The sequence below is a fragment of the Saccoglossus kowalevskii genome, chromosome 11, assembly GCF_978046115.1.
Source record: "Saccoglossus kowalevskii chromosome 11, keSacKowa6.1, whole genome shotgun sequence".
NCBI lineage: Eukaryota > Metazoa > Hemichordata > Enteropneusta > Harrimaniidae > Saccoglossus > Saccoglossus kowalevskii.
The window spans coordinates 25,233,260-25,247,552 of record NC_140651.1 but is presented as its reverse complement, the minus strand read 5'-3'; the positions used below and the strand labels follow the sequence as shown (position 1 = coordinate 25,247,552).

Genomic DNA, 14,293 nt, shown 5'->3' with positions numbered 1-14,293 from the left:
TCATCATTGGTATTCAAGGCACGAAACTATATTTCGTAATCAATCAAAGTCAATCCACTTTTATATAAATCATATAACGTACTGTCATCGGCCTCTCTGAAGGTTGTCGTTTGAAATTCCTACTCGGGGTGCGACACCGGCTCCCTGAAAACCAACTGATACGGCGCCGCTATTGTGTATAAGTAGGTATGGACCCCCACCCGTAAAACACCAACAACACATGGTATCATTAGATCTCTTGAAAAACTTCAAAGACTATTTTGATTTTATTTCGAAGCAGTAGGGCAAAAATACCCTTACTGGTCATGGGAAATCGCTATAATCTCTCGAGAAATCCGCTGCCGTTGTCGCCATCGATAACTAGAAATACGTTCCGGCTACCCGCACACAGCGTCGATAAACTGTTAAAATATGTTAACAATGTTACGCGTAGAATAAACGATTCAACATATACTACGTTAATTACGTGACATGTATATGTCCAAGTAAATAAAAATCGTCCGCAAAAAGACGCCGATAAAATCTTAACTACGTGTCTTCTTTCACATCCGTACTTGAGATCTACATTTAGAAACGATTAAAACTAGCTTTAATTAACTACTTCAAGAATATTTCTAGTCATACGTTAATACTGTCTCGTTAGTTGTGTTTTTTTAAATAGGCCAGTCGAAATGTCCGACTACTGATATTTTTATTTGAGGTGTGAGTACTAACTGTACACAAACATGATCGTCCATTTGTCACACAAACCATACAGTGTTCCAGGCAGGGATTTGGGAACATTTTCTACCTGTAGTGAATGTCATCATGGGCATTTTGGTGATAAAGGATGGGGTGGGGAGGGGTATTACGGCAAATCCAGATCACTATTTATGTTGTTTGTGTTCTATTCTAATTTTAATCTAGTAAGTACATTTGCTGCGAAATTAGGTTTAACTTGGAGTGCCCTTTCAATTTAACAAGGTAGGAATCCGATAGAAATCAACCACCAGCACACGTTGTTAACGAATGCCCCCAAGTCGTACACGAAGTGAACTACTGCATTCGACTGGCCTTGGCCTCACCATGCAATCTGTGACACAGTCACATTGAGTAGCGGTTGACCCTTATTTTGTATTCAGCCCCAGATAGTATGTGAACTGGTGAGCAATTAACTGACACAAAAACCACGAAGTACCAACTCATTAACCCACAACTTACCTAGATGAATTAATAGTTGAAATAATCTAAAAACACTCTAAACATCAATATATTAAGCTACACTGCTACTGAAGAAAATGATTTAAAATGAACCACCACAGCTCAAAATTCTATAATAACCCCCCCCCCCTAGTGCCTATAACCGATTTCTTCCATTGAATTCCGAATGTTTTTTTACTCGAACAAAGTTTTTCACAGAGCTAACGTGGCAATGTCTTGAAAGGACGGTAAACGTACAAAAAATTGAAATAAGTATATTTATTTGACAATTGTAATACATTACCACGTGTTAGTGAAACTACTCAGAATAAAATAATAATGAAAAATAACAATAGTAATGTATTTTATAGTTAATTATATATCGTAAAAAAATAATGTATATATTATGTTATTATACATGTTAGAGCATTTTACTATTATTATATTAAAATCTGAAAATTGCACATGTTTGCCATGATTGTAGTATTAGGAAGCTCGTCATTATATGGTGACTGTGTTGTGCGTTATTGACACACTAATTATAACAACCGGGTTTGTATGTATGCACAAAAAGTATACGCACGCACACGTACAAGTCACGCGAGAGTAGCATACTTTAGTTCAAAGCGAAATCTGCTCTATTTCCACAGACCTCCCTACTTTTTAAAAATACAAAGTTATTAAAATCTTATGCAATATAGAATATAATTATACAATATGTATACATAATATTTACAATTGTTCGAAAACAGTTCATATTTACAAGAAAAACTGTTTCGAAATTTGAAAGAACAATGTCAATATTTCAATGTAGTATTACATTTTTTCTTTATAATTATGTACTTCGGTCTGAAAATGAAGAACGGGGATATCTTTATATTCGACACAGTATTTTAGATGATTTTATATGTGCTCATTTAGCATGAATTATGTTGTATTATCAATTCATTTGGTTAATCCACGGTGTTATTAACGTGTTGAAGTAGTTAATAATATAATTATATATCATAACTAAAAGTGTTTTGAGTCCTCCAATATGGGATGGCATTATACACAAACCGCAAAAGAACTGAATTTTAAATTAAAATTTCAGTCATGGGTCGTTGTGCGTCAGTTTGCCGAGGCTTTGAGGCAAAGCTAACGTAATTATCTGTTGTTACTAACATTTGTTGTCACAGCGAGTAACTGCTGGATATGATATGCAATACATTGATAATACGAACAGAGTAGGATAAAGTGTAAATCATACTTGTACTTGTATTTAAAAATACAAAGCGATATGGAAATATATAACTTTGCTTATTGGTATACACGCTGGGTTGTTATTTTTTGTTTGTAAAATAAAAACACTGGAATATAAACTTCCCCAATTAGCATGTATTTTGAATACGAATACGTACTGATTAATCAAAGCGCATGCGCTGTTTTTTCATTATCTCATTAATTTTAAAATATTCATATTCCAGGGTGTATACCAACATCATTATACAATAAATCACACTAAATTTTTCATATATAATCCAGGAACAATGGAGCTGTTGCAAAACCATATCTGAAATAGGGGGTCTATTATATTGCTTAGACGGCAAAACAAAAATATAACCCTCGCAATAATTCAGAAGTCTTTTTCGAGTGAATAATTTCAGGATTGAAAACATTGCCATATTTGAAAACTTGAATCGCCCCGCAATTTCCAGCTGACATGTCATACTGATATGATTTATAATATGCTAAATACAGACATTAAAAATCGTTCTCGTCACCGCCCTATCACTGTGAATGTTACGCAATACTTAACTGTACTGTACACAAATCTACACCACCCTCAACAAGTATTACCATAAATAAAATAACATCAAATACAAAAGGTACAAATACACACAACTTAGTTACATTCAGCGGCGAATACAGAAATAAAAAACTACCGTTGAACACAAGTGAAAATTAATGGAAACACCCTTTATGAAAGACTGCTTCTCACGTTTCAATTGTTTGTTTAGTAAACAAATAAACCACCCATACAGTAACATTATAATACTGGCGCTGACGGACAAAACATAAATGTATTTGATCCATAAACGATTGAGACTCTAATATCGCGTGATATATATGCCGGGACACGTCACCAATGTCGTCATTTCCCTTAACACATAATGGCACATAATGACACTTTTGAATGCCACGCAATCCAAACAACACAACACAAAGTTAAACAACACAAACGTTATTTTGTAGACGTAAGAAATACCTAACACGATTCATGGATTATTCGCAGATATTTCGGCGTGTCCGAGATTATTGATATATACATGACAGTGAGATGGTTAGCATTTTCTGAAATCATACAACACTAACTATGTAATGTGGTATATAACCATAAAAATACATTGTACATTTCAACCTTACGCGTTTTTTGTTATTGTAGTTTTAACTCATACAATATATATTCGCATAAATTCGCATCTATATTTCATATCTCATTCACCAATTAAAATTTTATGATTTTCAAATATTTGATCATTAAAATGCATATAATTATGCGGTATTGATAGAAAAGAACAATGTAATATAAATGAAATAAATCACTGAATTGCCCGTAATAGATTATATACACTTAATATGTACACGTAATGTTCTATTAAAGATTGACACATCACAACATATGACCGTGACATTCGTTAAACCCACAGCAACCACATTTTCAATAAAAAAAGCATCATTTGGTGCTCCTCGGTCACTCATAATTTATCTCGATCACGCAGGAACGTGTTCAATATTAGCTTTTAGCAAGGAAAACACGTTATCAACTACTAGTAACTGGTTTTGGAAACTAAACAGAATCTAAATTGTATAAATAATTCCTTGCCTGTACATGCAAATGTAAGGCATGATAATTACGTAGAGACGGATGGGCACAAAACCTCCGTTCATCTACTGACAATTGAAATTACAAAGCATGAAAACAAAAACAAAAAATAACTGTGAGAAGTCGAGGTCCCACCATTGGTAAGCTTTCTGCCCGTGTCTGGGTATTTAATCGTGATCTCAGGCTTTCTTGTTGGTATGGTAATGTTGGCTGGTGGAATAAGATGCACATTGACTGTCGATGAGCCAACAGAGTTCCTAGCCTGGCACGATATTCTATAAGAGAAGTCGATTTCTTCAATATCAATTATTGTTAACCATATGTATTGTTGGTCAGTCGAACGAAAAAACCTGTCTGGATCTGGAACTTTATCGGTTCCATCAAACAACCACCTAATCTGCTGAATCTGGCTGGGATTCCCGGATGCTTTGCAGTTGATAAGCAGCTTCATACCTAATTTACATACAACCACCTGTGGGTCGACTAAGACAGCTGGGGGATGGGCAACGATGATAGGTCCTATACTGCACGTACGTGGACGCTGGCGACTTGGATGGGATTCTGAGCATGTAATCGTCTGATAATTGTCCAGTGATGACAATTCCCACTCATAAGTTATTTTCCACCTGTTGTTGCGAGAGTCAAGAGTCAAACTAGAATTAAGGACCTCGCCAGTACGTTTAAATTCCAGGTTTGGCGCTGGGTAGCCACCTCTGGATTCGCATGTGATGCCAACTGTGCTCCCTGCAATATTAGGTGTATTATCCATCCGGATACCGTCTGCGGTACACAGAGGGTAACCAGAATCAGGTGGTTTAATTCCTGTGATGTATGGAGACGGTGTAGTTAAAAGTTTTTCTGTAAAAGCCATAGACCAAATTGTGGACATTGTTTGTAAGATTTCCATGTGGATGAAAGCCACAGTAATTCCAATCTGGTTGCCTGCCTCACAAGCAATGTTTTTAAGCACGTCTTCCTGGTTAACATTTTGTATGGATAACATAATTCCACCTTCATGTAGGGTGGTGCTATAACGCGCGTTATCTGGAATTCTGGAATCGCCGTCAAATGTCCAAAGATAGCTAAGAGGCGGCGGATTACCTTCTGATTCACATTGGAACACAACGTTCTGTCCGAATACTACTGTTATTTCAATGGGTGAAATTGTTATAATCGGTGCAAACTCAACATTTATAGGTCCAATTTGGCATGATCCTGATTCTGATAAACCTGGATGTGTTAATTTACATGTAAATATCATCCCATTGTCCTGAGGGGATAACACCCAGCGATACTGCTTTGTCCAAACATTATTTAGATAATCCAAGACAGAGTTGATTTCAAGAAGCTCGTCACTTCGAAACCAATCAAGCTCGGGTGATTGATATCCACTGGGATACTGACACGTGACTACAACGGTGTCCCCAGCCATATTTGGTTGGTTTCCATGGCGAATTCCATCTGATGAACATGAAGGATTGTTGGGTAGTGTTGGTTCCTCTGTAGGCATCGTCACAATAACTGGTGCCTCTGAAGTGATTATGAAATCAGGCTGCAGTAAAACAGGTTCTAAAGTAGAGCCGATAGAGTTTGTTGCTGCGCACATAACTGTAATTGAGAAGTCAGAACTCTGAATACCCATTATTGTTAACCAAACAATACTATTTGTCTCACTTATAATATAACGGTCTGAATCTGGTAGTGTTGCTTCTCCATTGAAAAGCCACTTAAGTGACGTCACTGATGGATGACTAATGACAGAACAGGTGGCGGATATAACATCACCCAAGTTAGCCTGCATACTCCGAGGCTCAATGGTAACTTTCGGTGAGTATCCTACGTTCAAAGGACCAATAGTGCATATACGTTCTCCAGCTAGATTCGGATGTGTTTCCCGGCAGCTGAACAATGCACCATTGTCCTCCCAGTCAAGAGTCCATGCAAAACTACTCTGCCATATAGAATTTACTAAATCATTGCTGATTTCAGCTTCAAGATCAACATTCCACCTCTTCAATCGTAGTTGTGATGGTTCACTCCCACCTCGTGACTCACACGTGATTGATACATTTGTACCAGCAATATTCATCTGGGAAAGAATACCACTGGTGGTACAAACTGGATACCCCTCAATGGGCTTATCACTGCCCTCCTCTGTGGTGGTTGGTTGCAGGAAATCTATTCTGATATTGGTGGAAGTTGTCCCGTATTGATTAGAAGCCCGACAACTGACTGTCTGTAAAGCATCACCATGTTGCACATTATATATAGTAAGATATAAAATACCACTATCAGAGTTAATAGTGTAACGAGCTGGATCTGGGTTGGTTGTTTCACCATTGAAATACCACTCATGATTGGTTATTCTTGGATTTCCCTCTGCCACACATGTAAATATTAACAGTTCGCCATTCCTTGCCTCTACCTGTTGTGGATTTATGACCAGGAATGGTGGATATACAACATTAAGTGGCCCGATATAGCAAGATCTGGTTTGCTGCAACTGAGGATGTGTTTCTTCACAAGTTAAGACAACATTGTTATCACTTCTTTTCAATGTCCGTATGTGTGTACAAGTCCAAGTTGCTGAAGCAATGTTGTTGTTACAGCTTGCATCTAATTCGCCGCCACTTTGTTTCCAAACTAACTGAGGGGGAGTATTCCCACCACGGGATTCACATGTGATCTCAATCTGACTACCAACAATGTTAATAGATGGAGCAGTGTTCAATCCTTGTACAGAGCATTGTGGATAATTTGGGTAAGGTATATCTAGGTCCTGTGTTGTAGTTGGTATAGTAGTTACAGCAGATAATAATAATCGCACTTCTTTGAATGTTGTACCAATTGTATTTGTTGCATGGCAACGAATCATGTTATTGACATCACTCTGTTGAACATTATTTATCGTCAATATCCCAGAAGATGCGGTATACCTGTATGGCAACTGTGGCACTCCATTCACATACCACTGTACCATTGCAAGGGGATTTGAAAATGCCTGGCAGTAGAATGATACAGTATCACCTAATGAGGCTTGATATATCTCTGGATCAACTGTGACAACAGGTTTGTACTGTATATTCAATGGACCAATTGTACAAGTGCGGATGTCTGGAAGGTTGGGATGGCTTTCACTGCAGATAAAAATAGCGCCATTATCATCTTGTGTCACGATGAAATCATAGGTATTTATCCATATTTTATTGGACAAATCAATGGAGAATAAACCCGTGATAGGGGAAGTATCTTGTGCCCAGGTAAGTTCAGATGGTACATCACCACCACGTGATTCACATTGGAGGCTCACAGTGGTCCCTTCAATAAGTATTAGGCTATTTGGATAATATGTGCAATCAGGAAAGCCGTCATATGGAATTGAATCGCTCACTGTTGTTGTAGGTATTGTTGTTGTTGGTTCTGATGTCAGTGAAAAATACACAGTTCGTGTTCCAATGGTATTTGTAGCTCGACACGTGATACTCTGGTCAAAGTCATTTCTTTGTAGACCATATATGGTCAAAGATGATGTTGATGCAGATGAGGACACAACATATCTGGTATCTGGTACCATGGTAACACCATTAAAATACCATTGAACTGAAGACGGTAATGGGTTACCAGTTGCAGTACATGTAGAAAACACAGTGTCACCAATGCCTGCTTCTTTACTTGTCGGATTTAATGTAACAATTGGCATATACTGTACATTAATTGGCCCAATTGTGCATGTTCTCGGAAAGTAAAGTCTAGGATGAGTTTCCGTACAAGTGAAAGTGATGCCATTGTCATCTTTGTCTAAAGTTAAACTATAGGTACTAGTCCATCTTTTGTTGTAGGTATCCGTATAATAATAGTCATTCACATCCTGGTAGTCACGTGACCATTGTAGTTGAGATGGAGGCTCTCCGCCACGTGACTCACATGTGATAGTCACGTAATTACCTTCTCTATTTGCTGCCGGGTATGCATTTACTCCTGTGCTTGTACAAGTAGGATACCCATCCAATGGAATTGAATCGTCAACAGTTGTTGTAGGTATTGTTGTTGTTGGTTCTGATGTTAGTGAAAAATACTCAGTTCGTGTTCCAATGCTATTCGTAGCTTCACACGTGATACTCCGATAAAAGTCATTTCGTTGTAGGCCATATATGGTCAAAGATGATGTTGATGCAGATGAGGACACAACATACCTCGTATCTGGTACCATGGTAACACCATTAAAATACCATTGAACTGAGGATGGTGCTGGATTACCAGTTGCAGTACATGTAGAAAACACAGTGTCGCCAATGCCTGCCTCTTTACTTGCCGGATTTAATGTAACAATTGGCATATACTGTACATTTATTGGCCCAATTGTGCATGTTCTCGGAAAGTAAAGTCTAGGATGTGTTTCCGTACAACTGAAAGTGATTCCATTGTCATCTTTGTCTAATGTTAAACTATAGGTACTAGTCCATCTTTTGTTGAAGATATCGGTATAATAAATGTCATTCACATCCTGGTCGTCACGTGACCATTGTAGTTGAGATGGAGGCTCTCCGCCACGTGACTCACATGTGATAGTCACGTAATTACCTTCTCTATTTGCTGCCGGGTATGCATTTACTCCTGTGCTTGTACAAGTAGGATACCCATCCAATGGAATTGAATCATCAACAGTTGTTGTAGGTATTGTTGTTGTTGGTTCCGATGTCAGTGAAAAGTACACAGTTCGTGTTCCAATGGTATTTGTAGCTCGACACGTGATACTCTGGTCAAAGTCATTTCGTTGTAGACCATATATGGTCAAAGATGATGTTGATGCAGATGAGGACACAACATATCTGGTATCTGGTATCATGGTAACACCATTAAAATACCATTGAACTGAGGATGGTGATGGGTTACCAGTTGCAGTACATGTAGAAAACACAGTGTCACCAATGCCTGCTTCTTTACTTGCCGGATTTAATGTAACAATTGGCATATACTGTACATTTATTGGCCCAATTGTGCATGTTCTCGGAAAGTAAAGTCTAGGATGAGTTTCCGTACAAGTGAAAGTGATTCCATTGTCATCTTTGTCTAATGTTAAACTATAGGTACTAGTCCATCTTTTGTTGTAGGTATCCGTATAATAATTGTCATTCACATCCTGGTAGTCACGTGACCATTGTAGTTGAGATGGAGGCTCTCCACCACGTGACTCACATGTGAAAGTCACGTAATTACCTTCTCTATTTGCTGCCGGGTATGCATTTACTCCTGTGCTTGTACAAGTAGGATACCCATCCAATGGAACTGAATCATCAACAGTTGTTGTAGGTATTGTTGTTGTTGGTTCCGATGTCAGTGAAAAATACACAGTTCGTGTTCCAATGCTATTTGTAGCTCGACACGTGATACTCTGGTCAAAGTCATTTCTTTGTAGACCATATATGGTCAAAGATGATGTTGATGCAGATGAGGACACAACATATCTGGTATCTGGTACCATGGTAGCACCATTAAAATACCATTCAACTGAAGAGGGTAATGGGTTACCAGTTGCAGTACATGTAGAAAACACAGTGTCGCCAATACCTGCTTCTTTACTTGCCGGATTTAATGTAACAATTGGCATATACTGTACATTTATTGGCCCAATTGTGCATGTTCTCGGAAAGTAAAGTCTAGGATGAGTTTCCGTACAAGTGAAAGTGATTCCATTGTCATCTTTGTCTAATGTTAAACTATAGGTACTAGTCCATCTTTTGTTGTAGATATCGGTATAATAATTGTCATTCACATCCTGGTCGTCACGTGACCATTGTAGTTGAGATGGAGGCTCTCCGCCACGTGACTCACATGTGATAGTCACGTAATTACCTTCTCTATTTGCTGCTGGGTATGCATTTACTCCTGTGCTTGTACAAGTAGGATACCCATCCAATGGAATTGAATCGTCAACAGTTGTTGTAGGTATTGTTGTTGTTGGTTCCGATGTCAGTGAAAAATACACAGTTCGTGTTCCAATGCTATTCGTAGCTCGACACGTAATACTCCGATAAAAGTCATTTCGTTGTAGGCCATATATGGTCAAAGATGATGTTGATGAAGAGGACGACACAACATACCTCGTATCTGGTACCATGGTAACACCATTAAAATACCATTGAACTGAGGATGGTGCTGGGTTACCAGTTGCAGTACATGTAGAAAACACAGTGTCACCAATGCCTGCCTCTTTACTTGCCGGATTTAATGTAACAATTGGCATGTACTGTACATTTATTGGCCCAATTGTGCATGTTCTCGGAAAGTAAAGTCTAGGATGAGTTTCCGTACAAGTGAAAGTGATTCCATTGTCATCTTTGTCTAATGTTAAACTATAGATACTAGTCCATCTTTTGTTGTAGGTATCCGTATAATAATTGTCATTCACATCCTGGTAGTCACGTGACCATTGTAGTTGAGATGGAGGCTCTCCACCACGTGACTCACATGTGATAGTCACGTAATTACCTTCTCTATTTGCTGCCGGGTATGCATTTACTCCTGTGCTTGTACAAGTAGGATACCCATCCAATGGAATTGAATCGTCAACAGTTGTTGTAGGTATTGTTGTTGTTGGTTCTGATGTTAGTGAAAAATACTCAGTTCGTGTTCCAATGCTATTCGTAGCTCGACACGTGATACTCCGATAAAAGTCATTTCGTTGTAGGCCATATATGGTCAAAGATGATGTTGATGAAGAGGACGACACAACATACCTCGTATCTGGTACCATGGTAACACCATTAAAATACCATTGAACTGAGGATGGTGATGGATTACCAGTTGCAGTACATGTAGAAAACACAGTGTCACCAATGCCTGCCTCTTTACTTGCCGGATTTAATGTAACAATTGGCATATACTGTACATTTATTGGCCCAATTGTGCATGTTCTCGGAAAGTAAAGTCTAGGATGAGTTTCCGTACAAGTGAAAGTGATTCCATTTTCATCTTTGTCTAAAGTTAAACTATAGGTACTAGTCCATCTTTTGTTGTAGATATCGGTATAATAATTGTCATTCACATCCTGGTCGTCACGTGACCATTGTAGTTGAGATGGAGGCTCTCCGCCACGTGAATCACATGTGATAGTCACGTAATTACCTTCTCTATTTGCTGCCGGGTATGCATTTACTCCTGTGCTTGTACAAGTAGGATACCCATCCAATGGTATTGAATCATCAACAGTTGTTGTAGGTATTGTTGTTGTTGGTTCCGATGTCAGTGAAAAGTACACAGTTCGTGTTCCAATGGTATTTGTAGCTCGACACGTGATACTCTGGTCAAAGTCACTTCTTTGTAGACCATATATGGTCAAAGATGATGTTGATGCAGATGAGGACATAACATATCTGGTATCTGGTACCATGGTAACACCATTAAAATACCATTGAACTGAGGATGGTGATGGGTTACCAGTTGCAGTACATGTAGAAAACACAGTGTCGCCAATACCTGCTTCTTTACTTGTCGGATTTAATGTAACAATTGGCATATACTGTACATTAATTGGCCCAATTGTGCATGTTCTCGGAAAGTAAAGTCTAGGATGAGTTTCCGTACAAGTGAAAGTGATTCCATTGTCATCTTTGTCTAATGTTAAACTATAGGTACTGGTCCATCTTTTGTTGTAGACATCCGTATAGTAATTGTCATTCACATCCTGGTAGTCACGTGACCATTGTAGTTGAGATGGAGGCTCACCGCCACGTGACTCACATGTGATTGTCACGTAATTACCTTCTCTATTTGCTGCCGGGTATGCATTTACTCCTGTGCTTGTACAAGTAGGATACCCATCCAATGGAATTGAATCGTCAACAGTTGTTGTAGGTATTGTTGTTGTTGGTTCCGATGTCAGTGAAAAATACACAGTTCGTGTTCCAATGCTATTCGTAGCTCGACACGTAATACTCCGATAAAAGTCATTTCGTTGTAGGCCATATATGGACAAAGATGATGTTGATGAAGAGGACGACACAACATACCTCGTATCTGGTACCATGGTAACACCATTAAAATACCATTGAACTGAGGATGGTGATGGATTACCAGTTGCAGTGCATGTAGAAAACACAGTGTCACCAATGCCTGCCTCTTTACTTGCCGGATTTAATGTAACAATTGGCATATACTGTACATTTATTGGCCCAATTGTGCATGTTCTCGGAAAGTAAAGTCTAGGATGAGTTTCCGTACAAGTGAAAGTGATTCCATTGTCATCTTTGTCTAATGTTAAACTATAGGTACTAGTCCATCTTTTGTTGTAGATATCGGTATAATAATTGTCATTCACATCCTGGTAGTCACGTGACCATTGCAGTTGAGATGGAGGATCTCCGCCACGCGACTCACATGTGACAGTCACGTAATTACCTTCTCTATTTGCTGCCGGGTATGTATTCACTCCTGTGCTTGTACACATTGGATAACCATCCAATGGAATGGTGTCGTCTAACGTAGTTGTGGATACTGTTGTTGGGGAAGGAGACAGTACCACGTGTGTCGTTGTCATTCCCTCAGTGTTTGTAGCCCTACATGTGATATGCTGATTAAAGTCACTGGATTGTATGTTATATATTGTCAAACGTTTTCCGTTAGTGGTCGGAAGTGAAAAATACCGATTAGAATCGGGCTTTTGAGTTACGCCATTAAAATACCATTCGACAGTTGGAGCCGGATAACCCGTTGCAGTACACGTGAATGATACAGTTTCACCTAATCCAGATTGTGTATTTAACGGCTCGACTGTTATTGTTGGTCTGTTTGCAATGTAAACAGGACCAAACGAACATGACCTTGTATAGGTGAGACCTGGATTTGTTTCTGTGCAGGTGAAAGTAGCTCCGTGATCGTTATGTGTTAACGTCCAACGGTAGGTACTGGTCCAGACACGAGTAGCATAGTTTGTGGATACAATAGCGAACAATGTGTTTGTTGTGCCCCTTTTCCATTGTAGTTGAGAGGCGTATGTTCCACCTCTTGACTCACATGTAATAGACGCCGAATATCCGGCATGGTTGGTTTGAGAACCTGTCACTAGATCTGTTGAGGTGCACTTGGGATAGTCTGGCAGCGGATAGCTCAAATCCACAAGCTCTACTACGTGTGACGTTCTGCCTTTGGTGTTTTTAGCCCAACAACTCAGAGTATATAATAAATCGCTAGGTTGGAAATTTGTTATTGTCAATGTCAGTTCTGTGTCGGTAGTGATCTCATATCGGAGTTCATCGGGAAGATCGGTTGAATCGTCGAATCGCCACTCTATGTCACTTATGCCAGGACTGGCAATGGCTTCACACGTTAATGTTAGGCTTTGTCCCATGCTGACTTGTATTATATCGTCCGGTGTAATGAATATAACGGGTGGGTGACTTACTCTCATCGGTTCAATCTCACAATATCTGGGTTCTGGTAGTTCCGGGTGTGTTTCTTGGCAGGTAATTGTAGCTCCATTGTCCATCCACGACATTTGCCAAGCGTATGAAATTCGCGATAATTCCTGACGGTCGTCGTCTTCCCGTGTACCATTCAACACTTCGGTTCCCCGCATTAACACCAGAGTAGGCAGTGGATCGGCACCACCCCGAGAATCACAGGATACTCGCGCGCTGTTCCCAACTTGATTCGGTCTGCTCGCGTAGTTTATACCAGAGGTCAGACATTCGGGAAAGTCGTCTCGCGGTGGAATAGCAGACACGAAAACGGCTTCAGTAATACACAGTGTGAGCACGAACCAAAATGATCTGTTTGTCGAAATCATGGCTGGTATTTGGCGTTTGACAACATTGAACAAAATGACATGAGATCACACAGCATTATGATTGAATTTCAAATGACGTTCGCGACGTTGTTGCTGCATGTCCACCCGTCCGCCTAACATTATGGAGGTGATCTATAAATAAATCGGAAATGAGAAAAATATAAATCTATTACAATACACTCATGACGAGTTGTCAGTGGTAAACAAAACATAAGGAAGTAGAGAATGAACAGTCACTATCCCCACCTATAATGTTGACGTTCGGGAACACAATTTAGCTTTCCCCGGACTACATAAAGAACAGCCTGTACCTGGCTGTACCTGACGACTGTCAAAACCCACTGAGAGGCGTACAAAGACGTATTACAAACTTATACGCACACACAAAAAGAGTTCAGTTTTTGACCGAAATCTATTCTTCACTTCCGAATAAGTATTGTCATGTTTTGTTATGGTAATCTCTA

General features: G+C 39.2%; 2 protein-coding genes across 2 annotated transcripts; both read right to left on the bottom strand.

The window, feature by feature from the left end:
* Positions 1-1,443: 1,443 nt before the first annotated feature.
* LOC146736569 (hemicentin-2-like) lies at positions 1,444-8,408 on the bottom strand. The gene has a single exon (XM_085505057.1). The coding sequence runs from the start codon at positions 8,379-8,381 to the stop codon at positions 4,107-4,109; it is 4,275 nt and encodes a 1,424-aa protein (XP_085361183.1). The 5' UTR covers positions 8,382-8,408; the 3' UTR covers positions 1,444-4,106.
* Positions 8,393-13,829, bottom strand: LOC102805017 (hemicentin-1-like). The gene is made up of 2 exons (XM_085505310.1): positions 8,627-13,829; positions 8,393-8,451 (listed from the first exon to the last, which is right to left on the bottom strand). Exons 1-2 carry the CDS (start codon positions 13,827-13,829, stop codon positions 8,393-8,395), a joined length of 5,262 nt encoding a protein of 1,753 aa, XP_085361436.1.
* Between the last annotated feature and the right edge of the window lie 464 nt (positions 13,830-14,293).

Bases quoted from the DNA above. Each gene is read 5' to 3' on its own strand.
- LOC102805017 (XM_085505310.1), bottom strand. From the start codon at position 13,829: ATGATTTCGACAAACAGATCATTTTGGTTCGTGCTCACACTGTGTATT. The intron at 8,452-8,626 runs GTAATTACGTGA...AATCACTTTCAG, and splicing joins CCCGGCAGCAAATAGAGAAG to TTGTACGGAAACACATCCTA.
- LOC146736569 (XM_085505057.1), bottom strand. From the start codon at position 8,381: ATGCCAATTGTTACATTAAATCCGGCAAGTAAAGAGGCAGGCATTGGC.